We start from the raw sequence: 22,163 nt of genomic DNA on the forward strand, positions 1-22,163 counted from the left end.
AATGTGCAATGAGATGCAACAACATATTTTTGTGACAGAACTGTGAATGAACTGTGAATAACCCTGGGGGAGGACACCCAGACCCCACACTTTAATACATTAGACTACACCACTGCTGTGAATGTACTTCATTCTTTTCTCATATGTGATAGTAAAACTGAATAAAATTGAATGAAATTGGGCTTTGGACTTTGACAACGTCACAAAGGAATTTTATAACGGCCAATGGCCAGACAGTAACCTGCTCCATTCACACGTGGGCTCAGTCGGACATTGCACAGACTTTATACTCTAGAGCTTGCAGGGTAAAGTCTGTTTAACGTCCGGTCCAACTGATTGGGACATTTGTGTTCTCACATACAGCTCCTCAGGATAAGTTCAGTTAGATACCTTCAGGATTGCAGTGCATTGTGTGAAAGGGACATTAGACACTTCAGACCAACTTTTAATTTCCATCTGGACCTCCTCCCAATATGGGGCCAGTATACCCGGTCAGAACTGCATGTCTGATGTCTGGTCGAATAGCTTTCTTTATAAAGTCAGCCATTTCTATAACTTTCTACAAACAAGCAATCGGACATCCACGCCCATTTTTTCGCGTGATTGGTCAGCTGTGTAGAGGTGATAGAGGAGCCCAGGTTTAAACTCCTCTCTTTAGCTTTCTTTTTAAATTTTTTTTTACACAGCCATTTTCGTCATCTTTGATGTGAACAACTGGTGGTGAGGTGTTGATGTACAGCTACAGCCTGTTCAGTCTTTACTTGGATGATTACAGTTTTCTTCAAGTTCATATTTCCAGGCTGAGATTAAAGGGAGGTAAACGTGAGGAAGATAATTGTTTTATTATTGTATGACGACTAGAGCTGGTCCAGAGGTGTCTTTCCACACGCTGCCTTATTCTTCTTTTTGATCTATAAACGTCCCAGACAAAGAGATGAAGGATTGAAGTCAACACCGCCCTCATCTTAAAGTCTGTAATGATAATGATTAATAATGGTTCACCCACCACCTGTCAGAGTAATGAGAAAACCTCAGTACATAAAGTGACACAGACAGTGAAAGACAAGGGACAACTACGTGGTTAAAAGAGGGGTTGAAAGAATCTTCAAAGATTGAATGGACAATACCCTGATATTGTTTTGCATGACGTAAATATTGGGAAAAAAGGAGACAGAGATTAGCTGAGATGATAGAGTTATTTCATTTCATTGAAAGACAGCAGATTATCAAATCAGGCCCTGTTATTTTGGCTGCTAAGCTCATAATTGTGGTTTTAGAAGCATGAAAGACACATTTATGAGCGGATGGGATTCCACCACGGATTCAAAAGAGCTAGATTGGAGTTTTTTCATCTGACAATCAGATCTATTTCACACAGCCATCTGGGAAAGAGATGCCCTCTGCGACGGCTTACAGGACAGACCACAGAAATGGATAAAAGGTCTAATGAGTGGACGAGTCTGGTTTCTGAAGCCAAGGCTGTTGAACTTTTCCACATTTGGATGAGTGTTTGTTGTATTTTCTTATCATTTTGTTCTGCAAACGAAAACAGCAACGGGAAAGGAAGGGAAGCATATCTTAGTTTATCTCTAATATTACAATAAATAATGTCATATTGTAGTTTTAATATTTCACTAAAGCATGTTTGGTTTAGACTGTAAGATAACACAATGATTTGTTATGTTTTCAACCACAGAAAACTATAAAATTCTGGCCACAAATCTGCACCACATTCATTCATCTTCAGGACAGGATGGAAACCAAACATGACCTGCTGTGTCCCGTTCAACTGGGTTTAACAAAGTAGAGCATTGGTTCCCAACCAGGGGGTTCGGCCCCTACAAAGGGTCACGAGATAATTATTGGGGTAGGAAGAAATTGGTGCTTTCTTGTTAAATACTTGATAGCTTAAAATGGTTTAGGGCAGCTTGTGATACTTTGAGGTACTTTTTGTATCATTTGGCTTTTTTCCCCCAAATGATAAGTTAGGCTACATGTCTAATACTTTGGTATATGACCAACACCTGCAAAGGTAATGACATTCCCATCAACCTTAGCTGTACTTTGTATTTAATGCTAATTAACAAATGTTAGCATGCTTACACACTAAGTTCTGTTTTTGCTATTCTTCTTGTTTATTATGTTGTATCTCTATGATAAAAAAAATATGATTTTTAAAAAAAAACGATAACACGCAAAACACGCAAATAATACACACCTTATGATGACAAGACAATATAACCTAACAAAAAGGGAGAAAGATTTAATATATAAACGATAACGTGTTTATGTAAGTGAAGACTTGGCTTTAAAAGACTTGGTGGAGATAATTAGACTACTTTAATGATGGTAGGGTGGGTTTGAGGTTCTGATTGGATTATTTTCGGTGTAAATCAAATCTGGCAAATAAATCAAATAATAATCTAAGGAGGGAAAATAAATCTTCAATTGCTCACAACTATTGCTTTGTATTTAGGAGTCATTACCAAAAGAGGTTGTGAACTCCTGAGGTGGAGCAATATTTCACTGATTATGGCCGATGACACCTTTACATGGTTCAGCTATAGTCAACACTCTTAAGGAACCGCGGGGGCGTCACAGACTTTAAATCACAGCGCGAGACTGCGTCAGAGGTGGGTAAAGTAACACAGACCTCGAGAGGAAGTTAATAATTTGGTTTCAACACTCGTTCCCACTTCGCATTGAGTCTGTGCCTCAAAGCTACCAACACGGGCACTATGACACAGGAAGCTGAAGGTATAAAAACAAACAACCTTTGATGGCTATATTAGCGAGGCCCTTACCGAGCGCCCCTGCCCTTTTTTCATTTTTATCGCCGGCTTGTTCTCTCATTGCGTAAATCCATCAGGCCCACATCCATGTTCTTTAAAGCCCGTGCCGCTGACCTTTTAGGGGGGTCCGAGATAGTGAATGGAGCAGCGAGGCGGCTTATTGAAACCAGCTGGCAGAGGGGAGCCGCTGCAACCAGAGAGTGGCAGTTTGCTGCTTTATTTAAACTGGACAGGCTCAGGGAGCTGCGGGGCCGTGGCATATTTACTGACCCCAGATGTCAGAATCTACGCGCCGGATCGTAACTCTTTTTCATGGGCCTGCTCTTCTGCCGTACACAATTGTCCTGTAAAAGCCTTTGAAGTGGAGACGCGGGGTTACCCAGCTTGGTTTAATGGGAAATCTAATGCAAGGTTGTGCAGAGCTGTCCTTTTAACATGTGTTCACTTTATGGTTTTATTTATTTGGGGGCAACTTAGTGCTGTCTACCCACTATCTCTCTCACACAGACTCCCTTCCTTTAGTAATCTAAATGGGTTCTCCTTATGCTCCAGAGTTGAAGAGCGAGGAGGAGGAGGAGGAGGAGAAGACGGAGATGTTTATTCAGACCGCTCAGTAATACTAAAGATATTTGTTAGGCCTACAAGTCGTCTTTATCTAAGACTTGGGAGGCCTATTGCTCACTCTTGATTTCCCCTAAGAAGCAGAAATTGGATTTCTTGAACTGATGTCACGGTCCCGTGTGGTCCTGAGGTGAACGTGAGCAAACGTTCATGGTGTTGATCCAGCTGACTGTTCATTTCTCATAAGAGAACATTAACAGCACCCGATGACCCCTTGGCGTATTGCTCAAGATGCACTATGATCCAAAGCATATGGGCTCTTAAAGTTAGATGCCTCTCAGCAGCCTTGATGTGGTCTCATCAACTCCTCTCATCCTCTGATTTGATCTGGAATCATGCAGATTTATAGATGAGTTTCCATGTGTTCGTTTTTCTCTGTCAGACTGGAGAAGAAAAACACTAGGAGGAAAATACCACCAAATGCTACTGATAAATCATCCCTACAGTTAATCAGTGATCCATCCCCCAGTCTGCTGAATTGATTTATTCTGACCAACTTGCTTTTGCCTTCTTTCCTAGGAAGTGTGTAGAGAGCTCTGGTGCCTTAGCAAAAGCAACCGCTGTGTAACCAACAGTATCCCTGCTGCCGAGGGGACCCTGTGCCAGACTGGCAGCATTGAGAAAGGGGTAAGTCATCCAATATTTCTTTCAATATACATTTAAAGATTCACCCAAATTACCAAAAAGAAAACATATTTTCTCACGTAATCCGAGTGGTATCTCGCCCACGTTGTTAGATCAGGAGGAGGATGAGGGAGAAATTAATAAATTAGATCTCAATCTTGGGAAATGTAAACACCGTTTTTGCCAACAGACGTCCAGACCCACACCTCTGACCCATGATATCTATGCTCTGACCCATGATATCTCTGCTAGCTACTACGAAGCCACAAGCTAACAGTCAAGTTCTCTTAAATATGATGGATGGGGTTAACAAGTCGCCATAAATCACATTCGATTGGATACATGTCTGTACACGCCCCCGAGTGTAAGATGAGTCATCAAAAAATATTGTTATATATATTTATTTTTATGTTTTTATTGATTCCACAGGAAAAGTTACAATAAACATAAATATAAAGCGCTTATTTTCTTACATTTGCACCCCCAACCCCAGGTCCCACATAGAGTTTTGCAAATATAATGACAGTAGGAATTATTTGTATATATATGTTTTACAGAAAGAGAAAAGAGAAGGATTTTGATATGTAAAAAAATATTTGACACAGGGGCATTAGGACTTGGAATATTTATTTTTTCCATAAGCGAATCCACTGATAGTGTTCCCATTAAAATAATTAATTTTGGGCGGCTTTGATCGAGCATTTTCGCTGGATAATCCACAAACCTCGCTGTAAACCGCTTTCTACCGAAGAAACATTCCTCATTAAATCTCTTGAGAGCTCCCTCTGTGCATTATCCAGAGAAACTGGGACTTTGTTTCTGGAAATATGTTGCTGTTGATGTATTATTCAATGCAGCGAGCACCAACATGAGATTTAATTCACCTCCATTATATTTTGGTTAAGGCAAGCAAAGACAGCTTTCTCAAATAAAATGTAACCAAAACTATCTGCATGACTACCTTAGAGCTAAGTGAGAAAACTGTGAAGTGGGTGAACTGGCCCTTTAACCATTGCACACATATTAAGTTCAGTACCTGGTGATGTGCAATGAGCACTTTAATACCCTCCTCTGTGTACAGAAATGAACCTCAGCAGCTAGCGCTACTTCACTGCCTCGACTGGCATCTATTCTACTCTGGGAAGGGCAACCGTTCCCTAACTGTGCACTCATGCAATACACACGCACGCACGCACGCGCACACGCACACACACACACACACACACACACACACACACAAGCAGGCCATGCTTTAGGTCATCGGCCCACTGTTGATGCCAGCCAGGTTAGGGGAGACAGTTTTAACACGGATTACGGCAGCCATTGTCACCGGATGGTCCGAGGTCTAAAAGGGAAGAATAGGAGAGTGTCACGAGCTGTCACCGTCGATTACCATTAGCTCAGTGGAGCCTTTGAGGACCGGGGCCCACGGACAGGGTCCTGGACAACACAGGGGGCCCCAGGTTGAGCCTGGGGGGCTTTGGAACAGCTTTTGATGCAGCTTTAGGAGAGCCAGTGGCATACCCTGTCTGCCCCTGCCGGGGGAAAGCTTCAAAGGAATATGTATGTCAGCCATTTCTCACCCAGCGTGTAATGGAGAGAGGCCCTTCCAACAGGAGCAGGGAGAGAGGGCGAGAGAGAGACTGGGGGGAGGTGGGAGAGGGAGGCAGGAGAGAGACAGAAACTAACCAATGGAGGAGTTTTTACCTTCTGAGTCCCTGCCAGTCAGTTTCCCTTCCCTTCTCCCCACCTCCCCATCCCCTCTCTCCTCTCTCCCCTCTCTCCGAGGGCCCAACGCAGGGGTGTAGCACCAAATTCTGGGCCCTGTAGAAAGGCATTCTCTATGGGCCCCTCTCCACATCCACAGCTATTCATTCAAGCATCCTTTTGGGCCCTCCTCACATGAGGGCCCTGGGTACGTAGTGCCCTTTCCACCCCCAGTCCGACACCCTTGGCCCAACGTAGCCCTCACCCTTGATCGTCCCCTCTCTCTTTAGTCGATCTTAACTTACTGATGCAGTTGGAGGGACAGAGGGCCGTCTCTGATCCCTTCTTCCCTCTGGAGCTGTGATGAGCTTAGCACGAGGCTTAAAACACTCCTGAACAACACAGCATGGTGCTTTCGATCCCTCACCTGCCTCTGAAAACCCCTCACAGTACTCTGGAAACATTCAACAAGGATACAAAAACATGCTAAATCAGTTTACGAAACGGTTCTGTTAATTAAGCCTTGATAAAATAATGGTTTAAGTTAAGAATGTGCTCAAGAGAATTATAAGAACATAATTTTTTGGGCATTTCAGCCTTTAATGGAAGGAACAGCTAGATGTGAAAGGGGAGAGAGAGGGGGATGACATGCAAGAAATCCTCTCAGGTCGGAATCAAACCCTGGACCTTCTGTGTCGAGGCGTACACCTCCATATATGTGAGCCTGCTCTACCAATTGAGCTAACCCGGCCACAAGAACACATTTTCTGACCAACTCAGAAGCTATCTTCTTTACAAGATGTATCTTGGCTGTTTTGTCTGTTCATGAACAGAAATGTAAAAACACCAATTAATCCATCCATCCGCCCAGTACATCAGTGCAGTGTCTCCAGCTATATCGGAAGTTGCTTATTAATTAAGGTTTTGGTCTCTGTACGGGCACGATGGTATCACAGTCACAACAAGACTGCCTGACAGTGATGACAGGAGTTCAGGACACTTTGCACTGTCACTGTTGTTCGCCAAAGAAGAAGTTATAGTTATAAATCCCCCCTAAAAGCACAAACATTTACATGTGCGTTAAACAAATAAGACGTTAAAATGTACGTTAAATGAGATACAATGTGTTTACACTAACATTAGCCGCTGTAAGTTAGGAGTAAGTCACACCAGACTAACTTGTGTGGGATTGAGTGAGCAAATGTTTCTTTAACTGCTTATGAATTCAACATTTCATTTGTAAGAGGACGATCGTGTTATTTCTTAGTCTCGATGTAATGAGACAGACATACAATTGGAACTCGGAAAAGCAAGCAAATAAACATATATCCCCCAAATGTTGAACTAAACCTAAATTGAGACAATCATCTGACAGCAACTAACCTCGACGATGAGAAAAGCAGGACAGCAAAAAGAAAATGTAAAATGACAGGTAAGAGAAGAGAAATTACATGTCATTTAGCTGACACTTTTATCCGAAGCGACTTACAATTGCTATATATATGTTAGAGGTCGCACGCCTCTGGAGCAACTAGGGGTTAAGTGTCTTGCTCAGGGGCACGTTGGTTGATGTATTGCAGTGGGAATCTAACCCAGGTCTCCCACACCAAAGGCACGTGCCATATCCACTGCGCCATCACCACCCACAAATAACAGGAATAATGTGGAAATAAAATTGTAGGTTGAGTAATGTAATCACAAGTTCTTAAAGTGTGACAGAGCAAATATGCTATTGAAGCAAAAACGTCATCAGTCAGATTCTGTATAGTCTACATTTCACTGTACACAGATGCACATTAATTTATTGTGAGCTCAAAACTGTTGGAAAACTGTAAAAGTGACACTTAGGTATTCTGTGTTGTAAAAAATGTTATTCTGAGTCTTAACTGAAGACTGTAAAACAATCGTTAATGCGTCTTAGTGTTTTTGTTGTAAAGAAATGATTCAACTCTACAGCCTGTTAACCAAAGTTTCCCTCTCTCTGCTGTCTGTGTTTCTGCTCCTCCCGGGCCAGTGGTGCTACCAGGGGGAGTGTGTTGCGTTCGGTACCTGGCCTCAGAGTGTGGACGGAGGCTGGGGGCCCTGGTCTACGTGGGGGGAGTGCAGCAGGACCTGTGGGGGCGGTGTATCCTCCTCCATGAGGCACTGTGACAGCCCAGCGTAAGTAGGCAAAGTAAGCCACAGCAAGCTGAACACACACGTCCAGGTCCTGCCTACAGGTGTGTGTTTGTGTGTGTGTGCACATGTGTATGCTGTGTGGTTGCATGTTATACTTGAGTGGGAGAGAGCTAGTTAGTCTCTGAGGCAAATTATTAGTAAAATATTTCCAAGGAAATGCCTCTTTCCTTGGGAAAAAAAACTGCCAGTGGCTAGTGGTTTTTCCTTTACAGCTCTATGGGATTTCTTAAAAACCGACTCCTACAGGATGTGACGAAGTATTTTCACATAACTTATGCCCGGTCACAACCGCCTATTCTGATATATGGACAGTGTAATGGACAATACAGTGTTGCAAAACTGTAAAGCCAAACAGGAAGTGATGCTTTTATTGTTTATAATGAACAGAAATGATTTAAAAAAACAGTCTTCCTGCATGTGTTTCCTGATCCAGTACACACAGTTTGTCACATAGAGCTTTAAAGTGCCCATCAAATGGTATCATTACATCCTGCTTCCAGTCTTTAGGCTAAGCTAGGCTAAAAACATCCCGGCCTATCTGTTTTAGAATTACATTATTTTTGCTGGAAGACAGCAACAAGTTGCAAATTTGAAACAATTCTTTCTTTTTTTTTTTTTTTTGGGCTTTTATTGCCTTTATTGATAGGACAGATTAAGTAAGGAAAGTGGGAGAGAGAGGGGGAACACATGCAGCAAAGGGCGGCAGGTTGGAACCGAACCCGCGGCCGCTGTGACAAGGACTTAGCCTCTGTACATGGAGCGCATGCTCAACCAGGTGAGCTAACCAGGCGCCCCTATAAAACAGTTCTTTTTTTTTTTGGGGCTTTTCCGCCTTTAATTGACAGGACAGCTAGGTGAGAAAGGGGAGAGAGAGGGGGAAGACATGCAGGAAATCGTCACAGGTCGGACTCGAACCTTGGACCTCCGCGTCAAGGCATAAGCCTCTCAGTATATGTGCGCCTGCTCTACCCACTGAGCCAACCCGGCCACCCTATAAAACAATTCTAAATGCAAAGACTCTAACATAGACTGTAACAGTAGCACAAGTAAAGACGAGTCATAAAGTCAGTGAAGTGACTCAGTAACGTCTTTAACGCTGCAATATTTACCTAAAGATTGCCAATATTAGCCACCATGAAGCAGTAGCAAGTAGGAAGTTTATGTTACTTCTTCTAGTCTCGCTGTATAAACGCAGACATAAAATCACCAGAAGAGGGTTCATTCAAGGTTGGACAGCACTGTCTTCTAATGTAACTAAGAACAGAGGTATGGTCTCATGCTTTTTGAGATGGACTGATGTAGCATGTGCAATCAGTTAAGACACAGCCCACTCTCTTCTGCAGATTATAGGGCTATGTAGTTTTGTTTCAAGGCCTCTCGTGTGTCCTCACGAGACCAAATCGTTGTCCACTGCGTCTTTAGGGATCTTTATCCTTCTTCCATTGTTGCATTCCTTTGTTTTTGGAAGCTAGATATTACGTCAGACACGTCATGGGAAGACACGTGAAAGAGCCAGGGTGAACCGGAGGGAAAGGAAAAAAAGGGGGAACGAAGGGGGAAGAGGAGAACGCACCGGCATAATGTGGAACACCTGTGTAAGGTGATCGCTGCCGCTCAGGCATCGGCGCAAAGAAGAGGAAGGCAGAGAAAACACAGCCAGACTAGCCTCTAACACATTCATTACAGAGCGTGTCTCACTTTTGTAAATGAAGTGGAAATAGACGTGGAGGAAAGGCTAACGAAGGTGAGAAGAAGGATAGAGATGATAAGAGAAGAAAAACAAACCCTTTCACAGATGTAGTAAAGTGACTCGTTCTAAGGTTACAGACTTGAGTCTCTCTCCCAAATCTAAATGTCATGTCACACTTAAGAGCTCTTAGCGCAGCTTGAATTTCATGAATGAATCATTGGCACACGTTCTCAGCAAAGACACACAAACACACTTTGTCATCTGGCAGAGAGTTTTTTTTAAGCCTGTTTTAAGACCCGTATTCACCAAAATGTAGCCCCTTAAATCACTGCATATGATTTTTTTGAAGAGTTTGTGATTTATGGTGCTTGATGTGTTGAAGTGTGTCCTCTCACTCTTCAATTCCCCACTCATTCCCTTCTCCTGTGTCTCTCAGCCCGTCTGGAGGAGGAAAGTACTGTCTCGGAGAGAGGAAACGTTACAGATCTTGTAACACTGATGTGAGTGTCATCATTTGCCTCCCTGTTTCACTCTGTCTGCTTGGTATTTAAAGCAAAGTACACACGTGACCTGTTAACTAAACTGTCCTCTTGATGGATGCTCTGCTCTGATTTGTAAAGGGACTGAGATAGTTGAGGCATCCTGACCTGGGATAGATTTGGCCTGTCACAGCACGACTGCTGAATCTCCATATGTTTCTCCTGAAGAACATGTTATCTTTGGAAAGGCTTTATAAGGAGCATCTTAGCTAGGAGCACTACACCGCCTTTATTAGGATAGTTCAGATTTTTTGAAATGGGGCAGTGTTCAACTCGCAGAACATGGGAGTGATAGAGGCAGCGGCAGACCACCAACTCTCGTATTCATTTCACACTGACTAGGAATAAGTACCTCATACAAACCCACGAAACATCACAACTGTTCCTTTCAGTTTTCTGACATGTTTTCTTCCTGGAACACAGGACAGATGATGATAAAAACTCACAGGCAGTGAATCGATATTCCCCTGTAACGTTTGGGTTCACTCTTCTCCTTGTTACTTAATAGTTCACATATTGTTTGTGACATTTGACTTGAGCCAACGCTGATGACAGTTTCAGAGCGTATTTTATGAAAAGCAATTCACAGAGCTTTTTTTTTTTTTTTTTCTTTTTAGGTCTGGAGCAAAACTTTAAACAAATATTTAACATGGCTGCAAGTTGAGATCTCTGTTCAACTATTTCTAGGTGGGCTTTTTTTCAGAAGGTGAAAATTGAAATAGTTAGGGCCCTGGTGGACATTTAACCACAAGTCTTAAAAATAACAGCTCAGAGCAAGCACTGAGTATTTTCTTTGGAAAACAAACAATATCCCCAACCACTATTTCATCACACTGACCACATCATGTCTAGGGAAGTGTGTGTGTGTGTGTGTGTGTGTGTGTGTGTGTGTGTGTGTGTGTGTGTGTGTGTGTGTGTGTGTGTGTGTGTGTGTGTGGATGCAGATGTAGATACAATGACAAATACTCACACACACACATGCATAAATTGATGCTATTATCACATTGATCAGCGGTCACATATTATTTGTTAATGGGTGCCTCCCTTTCCGTTCCTGTTGCCACTACGTCCGTCCTGTGGGAGGTTACTTTATATTGTAAAGCTGTGTCCATTAGCATAAGGCTTCATGCAGAAGCTATTGAAAATGGAATCACTTTTCTGTTTGAGTGCAAGCCCATTAGCCTTGGACACGGTCAGATATGCAGCTTATAGTTGACATTAAAGGGACACTCCAGCAATTTAGTATTATACTACAGCAATTAGTTGTCTTAAGGCCCCGACACACCAACCCGATTATCCGGCCGTCGGACAGTCTGGCGAGGTCGGTGACTCGAGTCTGTTCGGTGTGTTTCGTGCCGTCGTCAGTCGGAGGAGCCGTCTGCGTTCATTTAGGCCGATTTGACATGTTGAATCGGAAGGCTGGCAGTCGGACTCAATGGCCAATCTGATTAGTGGAGCGCTAACCCGGAAATGACATGCGAGATATGCGTGACTAACGCCTCTCAAAATCGGACGAAAATCTTTTAAACTGACCTTTGTTGATCTGAAATGAAGACAGATTCAGCAACTGCATGGCATATTTCTCGCTTAAAATGTTTTCAGAAAAACGTTTCGGTGAACTATCTTCGTAAAATACGAGATCGTATTCCGAACGAAGCCACCATTATGCTCGGTTGTAAAATCCGGGAGCAGCCAGACCCACGTGACGCGTTCGTCCAATCAGCTGCCGGTTTTCATTTTTTGGGCGACAATACAGATTAGCGCCGCCTGATGTTATGGAGACGTATTACGTCTCGCGCACGCGCAGAACGTACGCTCAAGTCTGCGTCGCTTAGGTGTGTTCTGAGGCACTTTTTTGACCGACTCGGGGAGGGACTGCCTTTTCTGCCTTTAAACAACAAACATTGCTCCACTGCACGACCTTCTGCCTTTCTCTATGGGTTTTGGTCTGCTGTTGTAAGACGTCACGTTTGGCTCTAGGTGATCTTTGTGATTATTAACTATTTTCTGACATTTAATAGAAAAAAATTATTCATCTATACTGTTAATCAAAACATAATCAACAGGTTAATCGATAATGGTGATCCTTGAAGAAGCACGTGTTGGAAACTTGTCAATCTAATTTAGCCCTGTGTTGTCATTTCAACACAGTTGTAATAATATTATTCTGTCTCTTCTGACTAAATCTGCATGTTTGATGTGCAAGTTTAAAGCTGCCATATTGGCAAAACATTGAGTGTTAATCAAAGTGGCTCAGCCTTCCCCGTGGTCGGCTCCGACGGGGAACACTTTCAGCATGTGAAATACAGCTTTGACCCAAGAGCTTTTATTTGTCCTGGGGGAAAGTTTTTTTGGGGGTTCTAAGGACCTTTTCACACCAATAAAGTTTCTTTACACTTTTTTTCTTACCCTCTCTTACTGGAGCAACATTCACTCATGAAAACAAAGCTAAAACCCTCCCAATGCAAAAGAAACCGTTCTCAATTCGGAGTTCCAAGAAGCAAGTCTGTTTTAGTGTCTGAAAATTAAATGGGACATCTTTTGCAGTCTTTGTCCAGTTGTTAATAATGATGCTGTCTATGCAAATAAACACTTCCCAGAATGAAGAAATAGTCGTTGCAGATGATGGTCATGCTAGCCCGCGTGCTGCTTGCAAGTTTTAGCTCCTTTGTTACAAATCATGTACTTTTTTCTGACATTTTTTAAAAATGCATGCAACAGATTTCTAGATTTATGGGTGTTTTTGTCCCGATCGTTCCAGTTATCCATCGGTTTCCATTAATTTCCTCCATAATGAAAATCAATTGGCAGACTCTTAAAACTTGTTTGAGTTGTGTAATCCATCACAGTAAACATCAAGTCCATGTTGTCAAAGTTACATAAGCACTGCTTGGTAATGCTGGCAGTTTAATAGCAAATTGATTTGAAACGTCTGTATTGCTTCACTCTGCAACAGTTTTTAATACTTAAATTCTGATAGAAAATAATGTTTATGTCATTAACAACAAAAGAAAACAGCTTCCAGCCACCGTGACGTTTATATCACAAACATTAAACATTATGGGGAGCAAGTCTTTTATGCAGCGCTACATCATTTCTGTGTGATTATCCGTGATTGGTTAAACATGCAACAAAAAGAAAAGGTAAGAGAGGCAAACGTTGGTTGGTTGGTTCAATAGTCCAATGAACATATTATCCATTTTATCAATCTTCCAAGTCAGTCTTTCCATCTTATCTGCTGTAGGTGGATAACTCAAGCAAGTTTCAAGTCTTTTAATACATTTTCATATTGTATGGACATTAATTAAATGGTTAGCAGGAATGTAAAGTATGCTTGACACTGGAACTGGTATGGTCCTTCAAGCATCACAAATTACATACAAAACTGTACTCTTTTTCTATATGTTCCTGCAGGCCTGTCCTGCAGGATCTCGTGATTTCCGAGAGAAGCAGTGCGGCGACTTTGACAACATGCCTTTCCGTGGGAAGTACTACAACTGGAAGCCTTACACTGGGGGTGAGTTCAGGACTGAGTTGCACCAGCTGTTTGTAAATCTATTGAACCTCCTGAAAATATGAGTTGTATGCATAAATCCTCACAATCCTCACTTAATAAACATTTACGTTATCCCTAGGTCCTGTAGGTAGAACTGATGCGACTGGCAGCAGAATATTTCATACATCTAATCTCTACTTTTTTCTAACCTGAGCTGTGAAATCTTCCTGTCATCCTTTTTGCGTCACAAATGACAGTCTGCAGGCCGGCCTGTCTTGTGTACCCAGCTAACAGTGGGAAGGTCTCTTTGATTGGAAGAGAATTCTTCAGATTCCTGTGCACTGTGCTGTGTTTGAAGACCCCTCGCTTCTGGATTGTTCAACCTGGGAGATTTCACATTTTTGACAGACGTCCTGACACACTTCATGTCAACGATCTCCCAGAAGAAAGGCTCATTCTTTGGACTAAGACAGAATGGGTGCTATTGTACTTTCACAGTTATTGGCAGGAGTTTAAGTGTAGGCCTACATACTTTGTGTCATCCCCCCCCCCCCCTAAGTTTTCTCCTTGATGTCTGCAGATCATGGAAAATATCCACTTTACTAAAAACACAAGAAAAAGTGATACAAGTTTGAAGCATGTAAACACGGCTTTTTATTTTCTTTCAGAGATGGAAGCGCTTAAGATAGATGTCTTTTATCACACCGGTCTGTTTTGTCAAATCCATCACCTCCTGATGTTCGGCGCTCGGTGGGCTGCGAGCCGTCATGTATAAACAGCAGATAACCTGCGTGTTGATGTCAGTGTAATTGTTGTTGGCAGTCAGCGCTGTCTCGGTCGGTGTCAGTGTTACAGTGACGTCAGGCTCGGCGGTTTTAGATCCGAGCGCCGCTGACTTTCCTCCACATTGTTATTATTGTCAACAAGTCGAAAGGAGATCCCAGAGCTGGCTTCAACAGTGCCAGTGTTTTCTGGTTTTCTATGTGTTGTTTATCGTTTATCTCTGAGTTTGTTCTACTAGCGTTCAGGTCATGTTGTCTGTTTTCTGTGTGCAGGCTGAACTCTAGATAACCGTGTGCTCTTGTCTGTGTGAACTCTGTGTAACCCAGGTGGTGTTAAGCCCTGTGCGCTGAACTGCTTGGCAGAGGGCTATAACTTCTACACAGAGCGTTCTCCTGCAGTCATAGATGGCACCCGATGTCAGGCGGACTCTCTGGACATTTGCATCAATGGAGAGTGTAGGGTAAGGGAACAGTACTTTGTCCTTTTGAAAGCCTGAATTCAAAAGATCAAAGACTTGCACATTTCTTTTTTTATTGTCTTTTTATTAAGGTCTTAAAGGATGACTAAAGCTTATTACAACTCTGGTTTTATTTTTTTTTTATAATACAACTGATGACTGTAGCTCCAAAAACAAAAGTTTCACTGTAATAAACCATAGTTTTCCTTTAGGCACCGCGCTGCCAACACCGCGCTGCAAAATGGCTATAAACTCAGGTTTGGTTCATAAAATATGACTTGAAACATGGCTGAAAATCAGAAATAGTAAACTTTAGATTCTTTTTGACAAGAAAAGCTTAACTCAAGGTCCACTTACTGGCTTTTTGGAACGACTGTAAGTTGTTGAAAGGTCTGGAGGAAGCTAGTAAGAGGAACCTTGAGTTGAGATGTTTCTCTCAAAGTTAAAGTTCACGGTATGTTTTAATTATATATTCACAACTTTTCATTCAAGGGTTTTTATTTTGTCTTATCTCCCTAAACATTGAATAAAATGACATTTCCTGTAAAAAAAAAAAAAAGAACAATGAATTTAAATACCGAAAACATATTCTACTGTAGGAATTCATTATTTCCAGGTATAAATATGTGATCAATCCTGTTTGATTGGAGCAAAGCAGTCAAACATGTAATGGCATGCTGATGCAGTAAATGGCACTGTGCCAAATCAAATCCAATATAATTGTGGATTGATTTGCATGTGAAATGCATGTCAGACACAATAAAAACGTCATGCATCTCCTGCCCCTGTAGTAATATAATTACACACCGCACTATGACATTATCCTCAGTGGGCTCTTGTGATTGTTTGTGACTGTTAACCCCGGATATGTTAGCTTTACATTAACTGGCCTTGCAAGAGTTTCCTCAGCCTCCATGCCAGGTTTTTATCTCGGACAGCACAGTTTACCAGATTACTGATTGTGTAAACACGACTGCCAAAGCACAAAACCGATTGTGCAGAGAAGAACAATCAGGCCTTTGAGTTGCTGATTGTGATCGGATGACTGGCATTGCTCTCTCTGACTCTTATCACGGCTCTGCAGCCTCGACCAGGATTGTTTTGTGATAAATAAAACAGACATCATTGTTGTGATTGAATAATGATTATATATATATATATATATATATATATATATATATATATATATATATATATATATATATATATATATTTGAAAAGGCTGATTTAATAACATTGTATTGAAAGTGAGTTGGCAGTTAGTGCTGTCTTTGTTTTCATGAGCATAAATCATTTTTGTGTGGAGATGAGGGTTTTCTGAGATGCAGCTGAAATAACTTTTTGGTTCCTCGCTTTAAGTATTTGCTTTGACTTCCATCTGACCGTACCATTTGAATCCTGTTTGGCATGAAGATGCAACGTCTGTGCCAACAACATTACTTTGATTTTAATACAAAAACACAACATGGCGCGTGTTTTAGCGGGTTAAGAGGTGGAATATTCCCCACCAAAGGAGCAATGCAGGTTTATTTCCAGTCTGGATCCAGCATAGTCGTTTTTATTTTAGAGGCTGGCTCTCTGGGTTCACTGCCACACTGTGATAAATCTCTAGAACACTGTCTGCTTGGAAAGCTTTCAGAAAAACTCAAAAGCTGCGATGCTGTTTACAGGTGAGAGAGTGAGAGAGAGAGAGAGAGAGAGAGAGAGAGAGAGAGACTGGGAGATCTAAAGAAGAAGTATATATATATATATATATATATATATACAGTATACTACTAGCTGCTATTTTACTGAAATTTATGTTATATATAATATAGGGCTGCAACCAACAATTATTCTCATTGTCGGTTAACCTGCAGGTCATTTACTCGATTGAATGGTCCATAAAATGTTAGAAAATAGTGAAAATGTCCTGCTTTTGTTCGAAGTTTCACACTGGAGAAGCTGCAACAAGATCATTTTTTTGCATTTAAATTTGATTTAATGATTGAATCAGAATAGATTGACAGAATAGATTCATATTGAATAATACATAATTAATAAGCTCTGATATAGTGCCCTAAAAATGACCTCAATGGAAGAAAAACAAAGTACTAACTGCTCTGCTAACTTGCCAAGAATAAAAACAAAGTATTTAATAAATATCTGTAAATGTTACGTGCAAAATAATTTGAAGAGGCAGGATAATTAAAGTGCACATGTTGTTAAACATAGTACATATTTATATATATAGACAAATTATTAAAGGACAATAAAAAGACACAGCACAATGAAATAAGAGTACTCTACACACATTTACGTAAGTATATTTCTAGACCTTTTGATGTAAAATGTATTAAAAAATATACAAATTAAACTTGATTCCTTTGCAAATATATCACAGTAGACCTTAAAACAGACTTTGGGCCTGAAAAATAATGAAACACAGCTCTTACTTTCAATCAGAATACCGCTGTTCCATCTTTAAAGCTCCAAGGCATGACTAATCAAATAGTGGTGAAGCAATCATTACAAACTGAGCACAGATAAAAGATTTAATGGGCTCCATACGGCCTGCATGTTAAAATTTATATGAAGCCAACAACTTTTTATCTGTTATGTTGGCTAGTTTAAACACCATCATTTTTTATGAGCGCTCATATGATTTACATGTAAATCACTGCCAAGTTACAGATGTAATTGCTTGTATCAGTGTTGTGTTGTGAAAGGTGAAAGGATCAGTCTGGCTTTATTCTTTTTTTTTTTTTTCTTGCTTGAAAAAAAAACAAAATCAACAAAAGCGTTAGTCAGCCCCAAGTCCACTGGTACCTACTGAAGATGTAAACCTTTGAAAACAGTTAACAGATATACAGTTTCTTTAAAATAACAGATAAGTATTTCTTAAATCAGCTGGGCACTGTATGTACTCAAACTGTAGTAAATAGTGCATTGGTTGGGGACTATTTTCAGCAGCAGATTAATACACATTTGGTGTTATAAAACGTGCTAATTAGTTATTAGCGTTTTCAGTCTTTTTTTTTTTTTTTTTTTTTTTATAAATTTGTTTATTGGAACACATCACATCAAATGACATAAATCTTGTATGTTTACATGTGTGACCATCATTTTTTGTTTTTTAAACAAATACGTTTTCAGTCTTTATGTTAAACTAAGCTACCTGTCTTTGTATTTATCAGACAGGCATTCTCATCTACAGTAACTCTCAGCAGGAAACCCAAAATGTGGAAGACCATGAAGCCTGTGCTCTGAAATCTGACTTTAGGAGATTTGTAATGAACTCTAAATCCGGAATCCATTTCCCAGTCTCTGATTAAAACAATGCTCCCTCTCTTTCTCTGACTTCAAAGCATGTGGGCTGCGACAACATCCTGAGCTCTGACGCTAAAGAAGATCGATGCCGTGTGTGTGGAGGGGATGGCAGCACCTGCGAGGCAACTGAGGGACTCTTCAATGAGTCTCTACCCAGAGGAGGTAAAACATATCCGACTCCAGGCATGTTGTTTTTAGGATGAGAGACTGAAATATTCTGTCCCCTCGGGTTTCGTAAAGAGTAAGTATTTACCAAAGTCACGCTGTAACAAAAATGATCCGATCGAAGCGGTGGTAGAGCAGCAACTCCCGTGTTCTGTGAGGTACAGTTGCTGTTTTTGTGAAAGGAGTCTGGAGGCTTTGAAGAGAGCATAGATAACGGCTTCAGTTCCCAACTTAAACTGATATAGGTGTTTTTAGGTGTCTAAATGCATTTAGCTGCTGCCTCCGTCCACAGCAGAACATTGCTTAGCTTCTGTGTCGCAAGTCCTGCCTGCTTCTCCAAACTGGGGGCGTGCCGACCGCCATCTACTATAGCTAACACACTGACTATGGAGTAGCTCATGTAATCACACTTGAAAAAGATCCGAACTATCCCTTTAAAGTCACCAGAGATGATTGTGAGGAAAGCAAAGTAACTCAGTCACCGCCCTCTTGGCAAAGCAGCTTTTGTCCAAAACATCCCCAAAAGCCAGGAAGATAATCTTTCATGGAAATGTGCCTTTTTTCGTCTTTGTCACCAGCCGAATGGAGCATATGTTTTTCTTTATTTAGAATAATGTTGTCAGAATATACAACAAAACATGATATTTTCCTCATTAATTACATCATGGAGTGAAGAAATCAGGAGTAGAGATAGGGACTTGGTGTTGGCTTCAGCCTGAGGTTGTCTATAGAGAGCAGGAGAGAGAGAAAACATATTTCTCCTTCTATGGTATGGATAGTAAAGCCTCTAAAAATACTGTGTGTCCACGTGTGTGTGACTGTAAAAAATAATAATAATAATAACGTAGGGGATTGTTTTGTCCTCCTGCTTTGTCCTTTTTGGGTGATTTGGAATTACATTCTATATGTACTCCCTTTGAGTTTGAGTGGGAGAAATACCACCTTTACGATCCCTGTCCTTGTCCTCCAGGCTACATGGAGGTGGTTCAGATCCCAAAAGGATCCGTTCACGTCGAGATCAAAGAAGTTGCCATGTCGAAGAATTACATCGGTAAGTTGCGTCACATTTAGAATTAGACTAATATGTACTTTTGTGAGCTTTATTGTTGCTTAGCCATGACTAGCAGCATGGCTCTACCCACCTCTTTGGTCCAGGCTGAAATAGCTCCACAACTATATCATGAATTGCCGTGACATTTTGTACAGACATTCGCGTTCCCCAGTGGATGAAGCTCACTGACTTTGGTGATCCCTTGACTTTTCCTCTAGCGTCACCATGAGGTTGAAATATTAGGTTTTTTTAGTTAAATAGCTCAACAACTATATGGATGGCCATTAAATGTGGCACAAACATTCAAGTTCCCCAGAGGATGAATTCTAATGATAATGATCCCCTGATAATTCCTCAAGCACCATCAGCAGGGCAGAAATATTAGTTATCCAGTGAAATATCTCAACATCTACTTGATAGGTTGCCATGAAATTTTGTAAAGATTCATGTTCCCCAGAGGATGAAGCACACTGACTTTGTTAATCCTTTGACTTTTCCTCTAGCGCCACCATGAGGTAGACATGTTTGTTTTTTTAGTTAAATATATCAACAACTATCAGACGGATTGCCCTTAAATTTGGTACAGATAATAATGTTCCCCAGAGGATGAATCCTAATGACTTTGTTGATCCCCTGGCTTTCCATCTAGTGCCACGACACGGTTGACATTTGTGGTTTTAAGTGCAATGTCGCCATGAAATTTGGTTCAGACTTTCATGTTCCCCTGAGGATGATTATCCACTTTGGTTAATGACCAAATACCTGCAAAACTAACAACAGCTGTACTCGAGACTGGTGGTGAACATGGTAACCATTACATGCATTCAGCTCAAAGCAATGCTGTGTCTAACTACAGCCTTATAGAGAGAGTGTTGCTGTGGACTCTCTAGTCTTGTTTCACTATCAATCCATCAATCTCAGTCGACCCTGCAGCTCACTACAGTGGGGCGAATTAGCAATTTGCGACATCAAGCTGTTTCATATTAACTGTTCAGTTCTGTGTCAACCACATTTCCAGGGATTTCCTTGCATCTTTGTCAAGAGCAAATTAGAAGATGCCATCGTTAAATCTCCTAATGTCAAGCCGTAAAAAAGTCTCGTAGAGTCTGTTAAAACTCGCTCAATCCTAACACACGTGATGGCTCTCTTGGCACCAGACTCATCCCCTCTGTTCCAGACTAAACAAAAACCATTTGCAACACTGGCAGCTTCGGACGCAAAACAATCAAACAACCGGATTCAATTAAGCTTGTTCTGTGCCTTTTCATTAACAAGAGAAAGATATGTGACAGCGTGTTGAATTTATATCGGATGGTGTTGATGGAGGGCTTAAGTTACACTTTGAACCGGAGAGCTGCATCAGATTTATAGGGCCGTGGTGACAGCTGCCTGGTCCACCAGGATTATGGCGGATATGATGTCTATATATCAAAGTTTAAAGACTGCAATTTTGGCTATTGTGTTGGACTACTTTTACCCTTCTTAGCAATCTGTAACTTTGTTATGAATTTCATCTGTGACCCCAGTGATAAAGATAATATTTTTCTTTTGCAGCATTGTCTGAGTCCTGGAGATCTGGGTCAGCAAAGTTTGCAATTTTTAACTGTTAACTATTAAAGCAAAAACCAAGTGACACAGTTTAAAAATCGAGAGTTGGATGCCTGTGGTGACTTGTGTAAACTGCACTGTTCAAAATCACAATCCTCACAATCAGTGCCAGATGTGCTGAAAATGAATTTATTGAGAAGAGGATTTTGATATTTTAAAGAGGAGTAAACTATTGTTTGAGGGAGGGAAGAGAGGGGAATCTGCAGAGCACGAGCCAGGGAGACAGAATAGCGAGTGGTTAGATTGTTTCTCCTGAATTTGGCCCCATTTCCACACAGAGAAAGTGGATATTTTCAGATCTGTTGTGCTTGGAGACCAGCTTTTGTTTTGACAACCAGACAGAGTGGTATTCATGAGATTTGTCCAGGCTTTCACCTGAAGTGTGTTTTCTTTCTCTTCCTAAATTAGACATGTGTACATGTCAGTGCACGTGAAAGTCTGCATTTACAGTGTGTGTGTGTGTGTGTGTGTGTGTGTGTGTGTGTGTGTTTCTACTCAGAAAGTTGACATCAGGGAAGCAGAAAGTGATGATGATGTAGATGAACGACAGCAATGACATCAGACCAAATGATTGCCTCCACCTGTTGTCTCGGCTACTGTTCCTCTGTGCTTTGTATTTCATCTTTCTGAAAGTATTTATTTCTTTGTGTGATTACCCAGCTCTGAAATCTGAAGTGGATGATTATTACATCAACGGAGCGTGGACCATCGACTGGCCCAGGAAGTTTGACATCGCAGGGACGGCCTTCCACTACAAGAGACCCACTGATGAACCGGAGTCTTTAGAGGCGCTGGGTGCTACCACTGAAAACCTGATTGTCATGGTAATATTTTATTACACACCATGCAAAATCACGCAGTTTATTTTGTAATTGTCATAGAGTTGCACAGTGGAAGAACCAGCTTGTCTTGGAAGTATTTTCCCCTACTGCATTCCTATTTGAAAGTTTTCTTTTAACAAAATCCTCAATAATCCTCAACTTAGAAACACAGGAGTCTCCTGGACAATTTAAACCTGCAATAACCCACCTTTTACGTTGATATAACAAACAGTTGCTTGTTTATACATCCAGCAGTCACAGAGCAACATGATGGTACATTTGGAGTCATATTTTGTCTGCGTATTTGTGAACGTAAGTCCAA

The 22,163-nt window shown here is 41.2% G+C and overlaps 1 protein-coding gene across 4 annotated transcripts in view; it reads left to right on the forward strand.

Moving 5' to 3' along the window:
- Positions 1-22,163, forward strand: part of adamts6 (ADAM metallopeptidase with thrombospondin type 1 motif, 6) — a 66,176-nt gene that overhangs the window by 30,416 nt on the left and 13,597 nt on the right. For 2 of the 4 annotated variants that reach the window (XM_035991854.1, XM_031317815.2), the window contains 8 exons: positions 3,933-4,040; positions 7,759-7,904; positions 10,049-10,112; positions 13,566-13,668; positions 14,757-14,890; positions 18,235-18,358; positions 19,332-19,412; positions 21,681-21,844. In XM_035991854.1, the coding sequence (XP_035847747.1) occupies positions 3,933-4,040; positions 7,759-7,904; positions 10,049-10,112; positions 13,566-13,668; positions 14,757-14,890; positions 18,235-18,358; positions 19,332-19,412; positions 21,681-21,844 (924 nt within the window). The remainder of the gene's footprint in view (positions 1-3,932; positions 4,041-7,758; positions 7,905-10,048; positions 10,113-13,565; positions 13,669-14,756; positions 14,891-18,234; positions 18,359-19,331; positions 19,413-21,680; positions 21,845-22,163) is intronic. The other 2 variants (XM_035991855.1, XM_035991856.1) reach the window with 2 other exon arrangements.

The sequence above is a fragment of the Sander lucioperca genome, chromosome 14, assembly GCF_008315115.2.
Source record: "Sander lucioperca isolate FBNREF2018 chromosome 14, SLUC_FBN_1.2, whole genome shotgun sequence".
In the NCBI taxonomy this organism is placed as follows: domain Eukaryota; kingdom Metazoa; phylum Chordata; class Actinopteri; order Perciformes; family Percidae; genus Sander; species Sander lucioperca.